The sequence below is a fragment of the Vulpes lagopus genome, chromosome 5 (assembly GCF_018345385.1).
Source record: "Vulpes lagopus strain Blue_001 chromosome 5, ASM1834538v1, whole genome shotgun sequence".
In the NCBI taxonomy this organism is placed as follows: domain Eukaryota; kingdom Metazoa; phylum Chordata; class Mammalia; order Carnivora; family Canidae; genus Vulpes; species Vulpes lagopus.
The window spans coordinates 112,068,004-112,084,252 of NC_054828.1; the positions used below are offsets into that span (position 1 = coordinate 112,068,004).

Sequence of the window (16,249 nt, forward strand, 5' to 3'; positions counted from 1 at the left end):
GGGACCCCTGGGTGGCTCAGTGGTTGAGCATCTGCCTTTGGTTGAAGGTGTGATCCTGGGGTCCCAGGATCAAGTCCCACATCGGGCTCCCCACAGGGAGCCTGCTTCACCCTCCACGTATGTCTCTGCCTCTCTGTCTCTCATGAATAAATAATCTTTAAAATATATATATAACTGTCAACATAGGATTTTATATCCTTTAAAAATGAAGGGGGAAATAAAGATAGAAAAACAATAGCTGAGAGAATTTATCACCAGAAACTCGCACTACGATAAACACTGAAGGAAGTTCTTTAGGCAGAACAGAAATGATACTAGATGGAAGCTCAGATCTACCCAAAGGAATGAAGAGCTCCAGAAATGGTTAATACAGGGGCAAATACAAAGACTTTTTTCCTCCATTTCTTAATTTCTTTAGAAGGCAATTGATGGTTTAAGTAAAAACACAGTGTTGTAAGGTTTATATCATATAGCAGTAAAATATGTAACAATAATAATAGCACAAAGATAAGGAAGGGAAATGAAGAAATACAACTGTAAATTACATTTGTAAGTAAAGTGGCATAGTAATGTCTGAAAATAAGCTGTATTAAGTTAAAGATGCTCGTTTTAAACCTTAGATCAATCACTTTTATTTATTTTTTTTAAGATTTTATTTATTTATTTATGAGAGACACGGAGGGGGATGGGCAGGCAGAGACACAAGCAGAGGGAGAAGCAGGCTTCATGCAGGGAGCCTGACAAGGGACTCAATCCTGGGTCTTCAGGATCACGCCCTGGACCAAGTCAGCACTAAGCCACTAAGCCACCCAGGCTGCCCGTCAATCACTTTTAAAAATAGGAAAAAGAGGGATGCCTGGGTGGCTCAGCAGTTGAGCATCTGTTTTCTGCTCAAGAATGTGATCCTGGAGTCCTGGGATCGAGTCCCACATCGGGCTCTCTGCGTGGAGCCCGCTTCTCCCTCTGCCTAAGTCTCTCTTTCTCTCTCTCTCTCTCTCTCTCTCTCTCTCTCTCTTTCATGATTAAATAAATCTTTAAAAAAAAGAAAAAAGAAAAAAGGGAGGGGTGCCTGACTGGCTTATTCAGATGGAACATGCGACTCGATCTCAGGGCTGTAAGTTCGAGCCCTACGTTGAATGTAAAGAAGATGAAATGGAATACAATTAATCCAGAAGAAAGTAGGGAGAGAGGAGGGAAATAAATGAGCATTATAATGTCAGATGGTGATACTGATCTGAAGAAAATCGTCAGGAAGCAACGCTCCATGAATGTTCTCACATTTCTGCCTGATGAGGACTTTCTGAGCAAAGATCACTAGCACCAGGATTAAAGAATGTTTGAATGGCAAACCAAATCAGAGACCTCTGGAGAGATTTAGGAACTTCTTCCTTGGACACATTTATTTACATTCTAGGAGTTGTAAATCTTGAGACAACCCCCCCCCCCACTCATTTACATTACAAAGCAACAGTCCCTAGGCCCTGTTTTCTCCCTCCCCCTCTCCTCCACTGCAGGGAAGAAGGAGCAGCAGCTATGTCAGCTCCTATATAAACTCTAAAGATTTCATTATTTGGAAGTTCCTCTCACGTCACCTTGGGGAAGATTGGGACACGGAGAAGTAACACAATTATAAGTAATTAAAAAGCTGTCTCTGATCCAGAAACATAGTATTCTTTGTCAGATTGAATTAATACTTAACAAAAATTAGGAATAAGAATAACTACTGTAAGGTGGTCTGGGAAGGCTTCTCTGAGGAGGTAACATCTGCCAGAGATGAGAAGGAAGGAAGCCATGTAAGTCCATAATATACTCCTCTTTATTAGTTCTCCCTATGCCTAGCACACTTTTTTACACATAAGCAAAATTTAAATAAATATGGTTCAAGAGGGGATCCCTGGATGGCTCAGCCTTTGAGTGCCTTCGGCCCAGGGTGTGATCCTGGACTCCCGGGTTCGAGTCCCACATCAGGCTCCCTGCATGGAGCCTGCTTCTCCCTCTGCCTGTGTCTCTGCTTCTCTCTGTATGTCTCTCATGAATGAATAAATAAAATCTTTAAAATATATATATATATGGTTCAAGAATATGACACTCTGACAGATTGGCCACTTGTGACCAATATTTTTCATAACTATCTTATTATAAATGCAAAAATAGTTACATTCTTGGGACACCTGGGTGGCTCAGTGGTTGAGCATCTGCCTTTGGCTCCGAGCATGATCCCAGGGTCCTGTGATCCAGTACCACACATCAGGTTCCCTGCAGGGAACCCGCTTCTCCCACTGCCTATGTCTCTGTGTCTCTCATGAATAAATAATCTTAAAAAAAAAAAAAAAAAGAATAGCTACATCTTCAGGCAAAACTACTTTGTAGCCCTCCACTCGTTAGCTAAGAAAGGATAAGAGTTAGTACTCAAAATCAGTTTTTAAAAAAAACTAAAACGGTTTAAAGCATAATGCAGCTTTCATTCCCTTAAATAAATCTTACGTCTGCAAATTTAGGGTTAGGAACCACAGAATGAAGATTTAGTTGGGAGATTTTTTTTTTTTTTACAGAGCAAGAAAGAGGCATCACTAAGTTGATTTGGAAATGATGCTCATTCCTGTAAATGTGACATACACAAATGCTGAGAAGAATAGATACAGTTGAAGAGTACAGACAGTGGGAATAATAAATGAGTGTAATGAATTTTAATTGGGCAATAATAGTACAGTCCCCTATTAGGGAAGCATACAGTGTGTCAGACACTTGCAGCCTGAAGAAGAAAGGATGGAACGCAGAAAGCCAAAGAGAAGCTTATTCCTTGACTTTTGGCTGGAGCCAGGATAGTGTGACCTCTTTGGTCAAAAGATTTCTCAGCCCTGTTTCACCAGGTCATTCCTTCCTTTGGTATGAATCATCTCTGAGAACCTGTAACAAGCACATCATTGTCAAGAAGCTAAAAGTAATTGATTAGTTGTTCTGATAACACCTGTCAGTGAAATAACTCAGAGCACAAAACCCAGGCATTTAAGGAGTTGACAAGTATTATTAAACCTGTTTTGCAAGAGAAGAACCTGGTTCAAAGAGGGAAAAGCTGTCAAAGGTAATACAATCAGTAAGTGGCTCAGGCCTGCTACCTCACACAACTAGGCTCTAGCCATGTGACCTCTCAGGGCCTGGAAGACTGCAGAGCCATCTATAAACATTTTTTTTAAGATTTTATTTATTTATTTGACAGCACAAGCAGGAGGAGTAGGAGAGGGAGAAGCAGGCTCCCCAGCGAGCAGGGAACACAGTGCGGGACTGGATCCCAGAACCCCAGGATCATGACCTGAGCCCAAGGTAGATGCTTAACCAACTGGGCTGCCCAGGCACCCCTGTCTATGAACATTTAGCAGTGTTGCCTCCTGTGCAGATTTAAAATTTAACAGTTAAAGCTACAAATTTGTTTTAAATTCAAGTATATTTCTTATGACTGGTTTTCTCTGTTTGGGTTTTCTCCCTCATTCAGAAGCTGACACTGTTTTTAACTTTTAAATGGTAGTAACAGGGTATTGCTATCAGAACTGCTTCCTTTTTATTTTCCTTTGAGCACTTTAATTTGTCCATGGCATCCTGCTAAACCTTGTGTTTGAATTGGGGCAAATCATAGCAATGCTTTCATTTAGAGGATGGTGTTTTGTGCAGATCCTTTCTTGAACCAGACTTTAATTTCATGATTTTAATAAGGAAAGAGATAGGAAAACCTAATTCAAGGTAACTTGGGATTTATAATTCAGAAATGCTTCTGCCTGTAACTATCTTTTTTTTTAAAGATTTTATTTGTTTATTCATGAGACACACAGAGAGAGAGAGGCAGAGACACAGGCAGAGGGAGAAGCAGGCTCCCCATAGGAAGCCCAATGCAGGACTAGGGGTCCCAGGACCCCAGGGTCACACCCTGAACCAAAGGCAGATGCTCAACCACTGAACCACCCAGACATCCCTGTAACTGACTAGTTGCTCTCAACTCAACTTTCCACTCCAGTTCATTTACTTTAAAAAAAAAAAAAAAAAAAAAAGGCAGGAAACTACCTTAGTCTGGGTTCAACAGAAAGGGCATAAGACAAAGGCTTAACAGCATATAATCTGCACAGGACTATAATCCAGGGAGCAAGAAAAACCTATACAAAGATACTTGACATGTTTCGCTGATTGCTCAATGCTGCAGGAGAGCTGGGAACCATGACAAAGGAGTGGAAAGAGAGTGGCGCTGGACAAGGCTGTGTTAGGTTGCACCTGCCAGAAGCCAGCTGGAGCCCAAGAAGAGCTGGTGGCTCTTAAGAAGATGCTGAGAAGCCAAATGAATATGAAGTAGTAATAAATGGCCTCCTAATGCACAAGTATATGCTTGTCGCATATACCTCTATACATCTATAAAGTAAAACATGAACTTTTGCTCCTTCTCTCCACCCTTTTCATGGATACTTGTCATTAACAGTTCATTTTCTATGCACTTACATATTATGAGAACATATAGCTTTTTATTTTTAGAAAACATAAGTTGGGGAGCTCCCCTCCTCTTGTTAGATGCTGCCTGATTCATGAATTGCTTAATAAAGCCAATTTGATCCTTAAAAGAAAAAAAAACATGAATCAGATCATAATAATCTTGTGCTCTGACATGTTTTGTTTTGTTTTTTCACTCATCTATTACTTGTATCAGGGTTAGGGTTTATTACATTGTCAGCGAGTTGCTTTTGTCCTGTAGAGGTATACTGGAAAACACTGATTTAACATTTGTTGAATTAACACATGAATGAAGAATGATAGTCTGATTTCTAGTTACAGTTCCTGCTTATAGGACAGGAGTGCTACTAATACTGGGAATGCAATGGGCAAGGTCTGGTAAAACATGGAATTGTCACTGCCAGCTAATTGAACATCCCTGCCAGTCTCCTCCTTCCCATTCATCAACACCTCCACATCTGCAATTCAGAAGTAGAAATGGTTGCTACACAGGGGAGACACAGAGAAGAAACATAGGGGAGGAAAAATAATTTTCTCTCTTCCCTTCTCAGTTCTTGGCTGAGACCCTGGTAATGAAAGACAGATGAACAAGAGAAAAACAAATGTATTAACCTGTATGCCCCACCGTATAAATGGAAGATGCCCAGGAGAAAAGGAGTAACTCCCCAAGGTGATTAAGAATTCAGGGCTTTTAATAGGGAAGGGAGAGGAAGGGGGAGGCCTCTTAGGAAAGAATAAATGACTTATGAAAGATGAACTCACCCTCAGTAGAATAAATAGGAGTTATGACAATGTTTGTGAGAACATTTGTCTGGTTGTGATGTTCACTTCTAGTCTGTGACAGGAGTCCATCCTTGCTGGTTGATGAAACTCCCAGGAGGGGATTCATGGCTGTTGAGTCCTTTTGGGGGACTGATCCTGAGGCAGATAAAGGGCAGTTCAGAGAAAGCCTCTCTCTGCATTTGCTACTTTCCAAGTGCCTACAGCTCAACATAATCCGTATACCAAAGTGACATATCTGGCCAGCATGTCCTGAGCTCCTCCAGTTATATTTTGGAGTGGTACGTTCTGCTACCCTTCAGAAAGACAAGGGAAGTCTTTAAAAAAATGTATTCAGGGGCACCTGGGTGGCTCAGTGGTTGAGGATCTGCCTTTGGCTCAGGTTATGATCCCAGGGTCCTAGGATTGAGTCCCACATCGGGCTCCCCACAGTTAGCCTGCTTCTCTCTATGTCTCTGCCTCTCTGTGTGTGTCTCTCATGAATAAATAAATAAAATATGTTTTTAATTAGAAAAAAAAATTAAAAATTCACTCACTCAGAAACATGTTAACCCCAGGCCAAAAGGCAGGTACTCTGGATAAAATGGAGACCATAACAGACATGGCCCTGTCCCTGTTCAGGGAAAGTCTCCCAACTGAAGGAAGAAAGAATAGGGAAAAGAGGCAGAAAGAAAAGAGTAGAATTCTAAAGGAGGGAGACATTTCAGTGATGGCTAAATTAGTATAGTGCTTGTGTTAATACAAGTTGTTTAGAAAGGAGTTTCAATCCCAGCCATCTGTTCCCACATCAGACAAATACACACTGTACCCCCGATTTCACTCCTCCATCCCATATATATATACATCCCAATAATCATCTGCTGGTCTATTTTTCATGATTTCCCACAGCCAATAATAAAAAGAATACACTTGATTCAAGCCAGTGAATTGTGACCCATATCTAAGTATAAATATAGTGGAAGTCATAAATTTCTTTACTGACAATCTTACTAATTAAGTTATTTGGCCTGTTTTTAGCCACATTGGATTTTTTTTTCTTTTTAAGGTTGTTATGGGTGTTGTTTGTAGCAGCATCAATAAGCCAAGAATTCACATAGTTACTCAGTCGCGCAGATTACTCATCACTGCCTGTTCATAACAGAATCCTAAAATGTTTAAGATTTCTGATGCAAATCAAAATCTCATCATCACTTGTCATCGCTAAATTAAATGACAGGATAATAACATTACATTAAAACCATTTTTCTCTTGATTGAGTACCTTTTTCAGAAGTGAACCTTGTAGATGGATATTTTTTCATCGGTACTATAAATGCATTTAGAATAGGAGATAAAAATAGAACTGAAAAGGGGCGGAGTGGAATAGAATGTTTTCAAATTATTGATGAGTCTCTTGTGAATCTCAAAGAACCATATTTGACACTGCACTGCTAGGGAATGGAGTAGTTTAGCCAATTTATTTAGACTTTTAGAGCTACATACAGGAGGTACACAGGTTGAATTTGGTCATTGCCAACACCATCAAGTGTTCTTGGCATCAGTCATAGGTCATTGCATGACAAACAGGCTGTGAGTGACCTGTTGGAATTGGCATCATGCTGGTACTCTAATATTAGGCATCAGATACTGGTTTCAGATAGGTCACAGCCTAGGTGGGGAAGTGAATATAAATTTCAAATCTGCCCAAACAGAGTAGGATCTCAATTGACCTACTGTTGTGAACTTGTCTCTTGGCTCTTCTTCCTCATCTAAGGCGAATTAACCTTTTTAGTCACACCTGCCATGGCTCCATCTGCTCTATCTGGCCCTGGGCCTGCTTCTTTGTAGCCATCCAGTCCGCCTGCTACTCACACCCATCTTCCCTCACTCACCCTTATATGCAGGACTCTTTCCATTTCCGCATCTCTGGAGTCTTTCAAAGAGGTGGTTTCCTCACATCTTCTACTTTAATGTTATGAGAGTCCTACCCTGGAGAAAATCTTTTACTCTGACTTTCTGTGTCCTTTAGCACTGCCCTCACTAGGAGATAACAGGTCAGTAAAAATCCTTAGTTCTTGGAGAAGTCCACCAGGTAGAGACTGAAACGGGGTTGGCTAGAAGTTAACAGTTGAATCTGTGATGAGGGCATGGGGTGGGGAAGTCAGTATACTGTTTTCTCTTGTTTTATAAACAGAGTTAGTTGCTTTTGAAACTTCCTATAGTAAACGTTCAAAGCTAAATGTAGCTCTCTAGACTATTTTTTTAAAAAAATAGATGCTGTTTTTGAGTCAGGACCTGAAACGGGTGGTCTACAGGATGGCCTGGGATTAACACCTGACCCTGCCATCAAAACAATAACCCATGCCCACCCCACCTGCAGGGAAACAAATGGGATTCCTTAGGCCCAAGACCTGCCACTTCCCCTTTTCTCCTTAAGTCCTGATCATGGTTACCAGAATCCTGGTACACTTCCTACTTCTTGTTAAAGTGACCAGATAAACCTGTACAGAAACACACATTTAATTTGGTCCCATTTATCCAGTCCCACCGTGAATACAGGTCTGTGCAGGGTACTGGGAAGCAGGAATCTGAAGTTACTTCCCTCCAAGAGTTCCCTATGATAGAAAACAGAGGGGGATCCCTGGGTGGCGCAGCAGTTTGGCGCCTGCCTTTGGCCCAGGGCGTGATCCTGGAGACCCGGGATCGAATCCCACGTCGGGCTTCCGGTGCATGGAGCCTGCTTCTCCCTCTGCCTGTGTCTCTGCCTCTCTCTCTCTCTCTCTGTGACTATCATAAATAAATAAATAAATAAATAAATAAATAAATAAATAAATAAATTAATTAAAAAAAAAAAAAAGAAAGAAAACAGAGGCACTTGGGACACCTGGGTGGGCTTAGCAGTGGAGTGTCTGCCTTCGGCTCAGGTTATGATCCCGGGGTCCTCGGGTCCTCAGATCCAGTCTCGAATCAGACTCCCCCTGGGGAGCCTGCTTTTCCTTCCGCCTGTGTCTCTGCCTCTATGTGTGTGTGTGTGTGTCATGAATAAATAAATAAAACCTTAAAAAAGAAAAAAAAAGAAAAAAGAGGCACCCATGAGCACCCCTGATGCAGTAGACACTAGAAACCGTGGTCTGAAGTGGAGCTACAGTGCACGACTGTGGTACTGGGAATGGGGGAGACATCCTGTCAGCAGATTCATTCTGGTTAGTGATACCATGAACTACTGAATGTTACCTTAAAGGAATAGGTCATCTCTGCTTCTGCTTGCATTTTTGCAGGCTAAGACTAGAGCTCCATCAGAGAACCTTCCCTCTCTCTCTTCTGAACTTAAATTGATTGCAGTTACCAATGTGCCTTTTTTTTCCTTCTCTTTTTTAAACTATGATAGTCTCACTTCTCGTTTGCCAAAAACTGGAGAAACCATCCACGGACATAAGTTTTTTATTGGCTTTGGAGGGAAAGGTGCCAACCAGTGTGTCCAAGCTGCCAGGCTTGGAGCAAAGACATCCATGGTATGCAAGGTAAGTGTAAAGTATGGTGGAGAGGATTCTAGAGGCAAGAGTCCAGTTTTAAGACTTGTGCTGATTGGTTTTTGTTGTTTTTTTTTTAAAAGCAGCCAATTCAGTGGCATTTAGTATATTCACAATGTTGGACAACCAGGATTCTTTTTATTTTTTGTTAAAGATTTTATTTATTTATTCATGAGAAACACAGAGAGAGAGGCAGAGACATAGGCAGAGGGAGAAGCAGGCTCCATGCAGGGAGCCCGATGTGGGACCCGATCCCGGGACCCCAGGATCACACCCTGAGCCAAAGGCAGATGCTCAACCACTGAACCACCCAGGCGTCCCATGATTCTCTTTAGTCCCAGAACATTTCTATCATTCCAGAGTAAAACTCCTTACCATTAAGCAGTTTCCCCCAATCCTCCCACCACCCAACCTCGTGGCCCTGGCAACCAACAACCTGCATTCCATTTCTATGGATTTATCTATTCTGGATGTTTCCTATAAGTGGAATCATAGGTTACATGGCATTTTGTGTCTAGCTTCTTTTATTTAGCATGATATTCTCAAGGTTCATCTACCCTATAGCATGTTATCTATTTTAGTCCTTTTGTGGGTGAATAATATTGTATTCAGACAAATATTGTAATAATTTGTCTATTCACTTGTCTGTTCATGGACACTTGAGCTGTTTCCACCTTCTGGCTATTGTGAACAGTACTGCTGTAAACATGTGTGTCCAGGTACTTACGTGAATATCTGTTTTGTATTGTTAAAGATTTAAATAGAGAGTAATTTTCCTTACCTTTATAATAGTTTCTTCCCTGAGTCCTCTGGGAAGTAGCTTAATGCTGCAAATAACTTAATGCTGCATTCCTTTAACTTAATGAACTTCTAAGTGAAGGCTGAAAAGTGAGGGGAATTTGCCTACTCCACTGAGTTTCTATAGTCTGGCTTCACAACAGCACAAGTCATCCTGTTTTTAGCAGGTTTTGCTGCAACACAGCTTTTGGAAACTTGGTCTAATAACTGCTGATCCACTCATCTCTAAATTAGGTCTTCTAATGCTAGCTTTTGGACCAGAAAGGAACCTGGGCCTTAATGAACTATGCATAACTAATCTTTAGGCACAGTTCTGTTTGTAAGTATGTAAGGAAGTGATATGTAAAATCCAATAGTCCCTCTTTCTCTCCTGACTGAAATCATTTGAAAATAAAATTGGCTTCCAAAGGTTCAAGGTTTGCGTGTTTAGTGAAATTTTAAGATGCTAGCATTACTGGTATAACACGAAAGATAGTTTATCTTCAGGAAGCTAGACACAAGTCTGCACAGTAAAGGATAAGAAAAACCTGAGAAATTTTAAAAAATGAGCTCGCTCCTGTGATCTGGGTCAGTCTTACCAAAATTTCTCTGAAATGTCATTTCTCATTACATACAGCACTCTTCTCTCCACAGGAGTCTTTAAATGATGTACAAGCTATACAATTATCTTTTCATCTGCTAATGAAGTGTAGTTTATTTCTAATTTATGATTGATGTGATAAAATTCTCATCTGGCTGTTTGGTCAAAAACATCACCTAAAGCACAAGATTCAAAGTAAGAAATGCACGTTTGCTGAAGTTGAATTCTTGATAGATTTCCAGTGTCAATTAATCAGCCATTAATTTTTGATGACCTGTTCCATGCTAGGAACTGTGGGGCTAGGAGAGGGAGCAGTAGGCCTGACCAGTGTATACTTGATTAGAAATGAAGGGTCTGGGGAGTCATCAGATGGTGCTGACTTAACGGGGCTTGGGAACTGGCAAAAGGAGGCTATTTCCTGGCTGGGAAAATGTGGACAGAGAATTGGTGTTGGAAGCAAAGTACCAAAAATGGCTGCTCTGGGAAGAGAGGAGTTCCCTGGAGCCAGAGCCATACAAGGAGAGATTAGAGAACCCCACTTGGAAGCTTCATAAATGCTATTCATGTAGCCATGAAAGTCAAAATTGGATGTCCCCTGGGATCTCATCCAACTCGAAGATTGAGATTGGTGTTATTTTGGGTCTGTTGAATTTGAGGCAAAAAGAAACGCAAAATAGAAATATTTGAGTTGTGGAACTGAACTTAGGAAGTGAATCATACAACCGTCAGGAGTGGATATGAGAGGAATAGACAGCAGAGGGCTGTCTTTGGGGAATCGTTGCAGTCGGGAGTTTGATAAAGCAATGGCACCGTTTGTTTTATTCTGGTCTGTATCCAGCAGTTTATGTTCACACCTGTACGGTCGGGAAAGCTGTTTCTATCCGCGATGCCCCTGACGCAGCTGGCGGCCGTTTGGCGCTGGGCTCCTGGGTGGCCGCACAGAGAGGATAAGAAGGCGTGGCCGCAGCCAAAACCCCACAGGGTGACTTTGCTTAGACAACCTGGCATCTTTATTTTTTTTTTTTTAAGATTTAATTTATATATTCATGAGAGATATAAAGAGAGACAGAGACACGGGCAGAGGGAGAAGCAGGCTCCCCAGAGGGAGCCCGATATGGGACTCAATCCTAGAACCTCAGGATTATGACCTGAGCCAAAGGCAGATGCTCAGCCACTGAGCCACCCAGGCGTCCCCAACTTGGCATCTTTAGACACGTATTTTTTTTTAAGCTTAAAAAGCTTAAATGGCATAATATTCTTAGACTTCTTCAAAAGAAAAAAAATTTTATAATAGAAGCTGTTGTTTGTTACCCCTTCATCATGATAAGTTTTTTTGTCCATGGTGCAGTAGATTCTCATTAAGCAGAATCAGCCAACCTGCCGTATAGCAGTTTGTCAAAGATGACAAATTTCAAGTAGAAACCGAAATCATGAAATGTTTCAAGATAAAAATGAACAGATGGAGCAAAAGAAAAACAGGTAGAATATTGCCTCCGGTTTTCTTAGCAATGTTAACTTACCTATGACTGCCCCACAACAAACCTAAATACAAGATCTGGTGAAGTAAGATTGTTTGATGGCACACGCAAAACAGCTGATATTGAGCTCAGGGGAATTATTTGCCAAGATATTGTGACAAGGACTATTAAGCAAGAGTCTGTCAATATGCATCCAGTGAAACATGTCATGATGAAACACTTCAAGTCGTTAAAGAGTGACACAGTCAGTATTCACCTGAGTCATGGGCCCAAGGCCACAATCCAAGGATAATTGAAGTGATATTTTCAGATCACAAATCCAGGCAGGTATCATAGAAAAACGAAGTCTGCTGGCAGGGCAAGAGCCTGCGAGAATACCGTTCATAGGACTTCACACAATTTTCTTAAGTGTTTCCTCCTCCACTCTTCCGCTGAAGCTAAATGTTCGAGAGGAGGAAGTTATTTCCAGATATCCAAAACTGGCTGCTCAGGAGTGCCGTAGTAGAATAAAGAGTTCAAGATTCAGTGGCCTAAGGGCACGCGCGTGGCTCAGTGGTTGAGCCTCTGCCTTCTGCTCAGGTCGTGATCCCAGGGTCCTGGGATCAAGTCCCACATCGAGCTCCCCACAGGAGGCTGCTTCTCCCTCTGCTTATGTCTGCCTCTCTCTCTGTGTGTGTGTCTCTCATGAATAAATAAATAAAATCTAAAAAAAAAAAAAAAGATGTAGTGGGCTAGTCTGAGGCTAAAGACCCTACTTTTTATGTGGTAGGAAGAAGCCCTGAACAGGCATGGGCCCAAATGACCCAGATCTGAAATCAGCCATGTGGGAGAACTTCCAAGAAATTACCTGGTCTTGCTTTCCTGGAATATGACACACTCAAAACTCTCTAGGGGTGCCTAGCTGGCTCAGTTAGTAGAATGCATGACTCTTGATCCTGGGGTTGTGGGTTTAAGCCCCATACTGGGCGTAGAGCTTCCTTTAAAAAGAAAAAAAGAGAGAGGGAAAAAAAAAAAGAAAGAAAGAAAAACCTCTGTAATACAAGCAGATGTGTGTTTTCCTTGCAGAATGGGCATATATTAAGCTCTGTGACAGAGGCAGTATGTTAGAGCCACACTACTCAAAGTCTGAAATTCAGGCCAGGCTGCAAACTGTCACTGGTCTGGACGGTACAGAAATTGAGAGTAAGCAGTTATAAACGAGCATTTGACAAAATAATCTTATAGCTGTTGAACATAATAGTAATAATAAATTAAGCCTTGTGTTTTATAGTACTCTCTTCTGTTTATTTCATTTTTATATTTTACAGAATTATTAGTCCACAATGGATTGAAAATGAAAAAAAAAAAAAAAAGCCTTCACCACAGATGGCTTTGAAAAGCAGGTATTAGAGTACTCATCATCTTAACCAAAAAAGGTTAGATTGTCTGTCAGATTACTGTGGGACTGTTAACTGATACGCATTAAGATTTAGTTTTCAAAGATCACATGAGTAGTCACCAGCACTTTCCAGGTAATATATAATGAAGTGAAATCTGTCCTTGCCTGAACTCTGCTGGAGGACAATATTGGCTATATTGTTTGGAGTCCCTGGCCACATGTCCAAACACAGGGTACCCTAGGACCCCAAACAAATAAACAATAAGTGTCTCCTATAGAAGAATGGAACAAAATTGGGGTTACCACCAACCACCTCTTACCTCCTATCCACCTCTACTCCCAAATAAATAGGACTCAATAGTGACTGTAACATTAATTTTTTATGTTAAAGGCCATTATCTCCATTTAGATAGGATTTAAACAATCAGCTAGCTTAAGCAACTGGAATTATATGTATTCTTCTGTACTCTTTTATGACAAAGCCACAAGTGACAGGTTAAAAAGTTAATATGAGAGACTTAATTCAAAAAAGCAACTGCCAGGTTTTGTTACATGACAAGAAATTCATGTTAGTCTCCCAAACCTGCTGTTCATCATTACCCTCAGGCACTGAAAAGTCACAAAATGTCTTGAATCACAAATATTAAGCTGCATTCAACTTGGTTTTAGTGTTAATTATATTTCTGTGCATTCTAACTTTGAAAATTGATAACCTGTTTTAATATATGTGACTACTTTTTTAGCAGAAATCTTCTACTTCATGTGACTTCAGTTTAGATATCTTGGGTCTCTAGGTTTTATTTACCTCAACTGTATATTGACAGATGGAATTTTTAGATGTTTTCTACCATTCAAGGGTTCCAAGCAGCTGATTCCTCAACCATTTTGAAATGTGGATGTTCGTTATATTGTAGTGCTAACTAAAGTTACCTTCCTCAGCATTAGATCACAGTTCTGGACTGTGGAAGCCACTGGTAGGCTCTCCCTCAATGCAAAGGGAGCCTTCTCAATGGTAAAAGTAAAGGAAATACCTCAGTGCCCTTAGCTGGAGGAAATGCTCCTACTCCTGATACACACAGTCAGTCATGTTTCCCTAGATTCTAATTTACATCTCTATAGCTGCATTATCCAAGATGGCAGCCACTAGCCATGTGTGGCTAGATTTAAATGTAATTCAGATAGAATTTTTAATTGAGTTGCTCTATCATACTTGGCTATATTTCAAGTGCCTGTTTGGGGTAACACTGATAGAGAGCATTTCATCATTGCAGAAAGTTCTATCCAACTGCATGACTCTACAGTCTTCAAGGTAGAGCTGAGCCTGGGATTTCCTAAAGAGCTTCTGGGGTTCTAGGAGTTGCCTTAGATTAAGTGCAAGTGGTTGTCCATAACTGCTGATGACCTGGCTTCTTTCACCCAGAACAGGCTTACACAGGCTACCTCAGACTATGTGGTTTTCCCAGAAACCTGCCCAAAAGAATTTCACTGCTGCTACCGAAAGAGTATAGGAGTGCCTTCCAGGGGGCTATTAGGAGCAAAACCTTGTAGAGGACCTTTTGGCAGCCCCAGCTAGGATAGTCTGAGTGCCTGTAGTCCTGTCCCTTTAAGAATGACAAGCTAGGCCAAGGAAAATAAACAGACAGGCAACTAAGGATGACCAAATACTTAATAGAACACATTTCATGCACAGGGTTTAAGGAAGGATAAATATATGCTAAACTGGAGTCTCCAATAAGCTTTTTTTTTTTTTTTTAATTTTTATTTATTTATTATAGTCACACAGAGAGAGAGAGAGAGAGAGAGAGAGGCAGAGACATAGGCAGAGGGAGAAGCAGGCTCCATGCACCGGGAGCCCGACGTGGGATTCGATCCCGGGTCTCCAGGATCGCGCCCTGGGCCAAAGGCAGGCGCCAAACCACTGCACCACCCAGGGATCCCTCCAATAAGCTTTTAGGAAGGCCAGATTTTTAGGAAGATTGTTTAGGCAAACAATATAAGGTGGTATTCAATTAAATATTTACTAGTATCTATCAGGAATGCTCTAGGAGTTCCAGGAAATGAGAGCATTAAGAAGGGCTAGAATAGGGAAGGGAGGCCTTAAGTTGCACTTGAAAAATAGGTGAGGGACCAGATTAACCTGTACAGAAACCCACATTTAACTTGGTCCCATTTATCCAACCCCACTGTGGATAAAGGTCTGTGCTGGGCCCTGGGAAGCAGGAATCTGAAATTACTTCCCTCCAGGAGCTCTCCATGATAGAAAACAGAAGCACTTTGGACGCTTGAGTGGCTCAGTGGCTGAGCATCTGCCTTTGGCTCAGGTTGTGATCCCAGGGTCCTGGGATCAAGTCCTGTATCGGGCTCCCCATAGGGAGCTTGCTTCTCCCTCTGCCTATGTCTCTGCCTCCCGCTCTATGTGTCTCAGGAAAAAATGAATAAAATCTTTAAAAAAGAGAAAGAAAAACAGGTGAAGTTTGGTTAAATGGAGAAAGGAAAGGACGTCTAGGTTCTCAGAGGGCAGGGAAATTGACACAAATGTATTGTACTCACCTTGTGTCTTAACACAGTCAAATGATAATATTAATAGTGCCTTTCTACTGACCACTTTGTAGAACAGGGATATCCAACTTTTTTTTTTTTTTTTTTTTTTTTTTGCCAAATAGGAGTGTTAGAGAAGCCAACAAAGCAAGGGGAAGCCTGGTGACATCAAAATGAGGCTGGAGTCAGCAAACACAAGCGTAGGGACTTGTGTAGTTTTACAATAACTTGATCACAGTGTTGGGCACTCTTGGGCCCCTTACCCCAGGGCTGACGCTATAGGCCACACTGTGTTCCCACTTAGTTGACTTCCCAACATAGGGCCAGGCAGGACTGTGCTCTTCCTCCTCGTTACTTCCACACAAAGCTTCGCACTCACTCTCCCAGCTTTCATCCTGCAATCCGGTGGGCCTCAGCTGGAGGCATACATTGGAATCACCTGGGGCGCGTGCCACGGCCCCCCCTTCTCTGCACAGGGTCTGATTTCATTGATCTGGGGTGTAGCGTGGGCACCAAGATGTCTAAGCTCCATGGGAGTTAATGCACAGTGAAGGCCGAGAACTACTGGTCTTCTACCCTAGTCCCACCCTACCTGGCTCAGTTGCAACAATTTGCAGCAAAATATAAAGAATTTTAACTAGCCTGATAATGGCAGAACTGAAATTTGATTCCAAGTTCCCTGACTCGCATTTGCTCTATTT

At 41.5% G+C, this 16,249-nt stretch overlaps 1 protein-coding gene across 5 annotated transcripts in view; it reads left to right on the top strand.

Annotated features, from left to right (window-relative positions):
• RBKS (ribokinase) overlaps positions 1-16,249 on the top strand; it is a 93,184-nt gene that overhangs the window by 10,093 nt on the left and 66,842 nt on the right. For 4 of the 5 annotated variants that reach the window (XM_041755103.1, XM_041755101.1, XM_041755104.1 and 1 more), the window contains one exon: positions 8,635-8,767. In XM_041755103.1, the coding sequence (XP_041611037.1) occupies positions 8,756-8,767 (12 nt within the window). In that variant the 5' untranslated portion in view covers positions 8,635-8,755. Of the gene's footprint in view, positions 1-5,039; positions 5,159-8,634; positions 8,768-16,249 lie in introns of all 5 variants that reach the window. The other variant, XM_041755100.1, reaches the window with a different exon arrangement.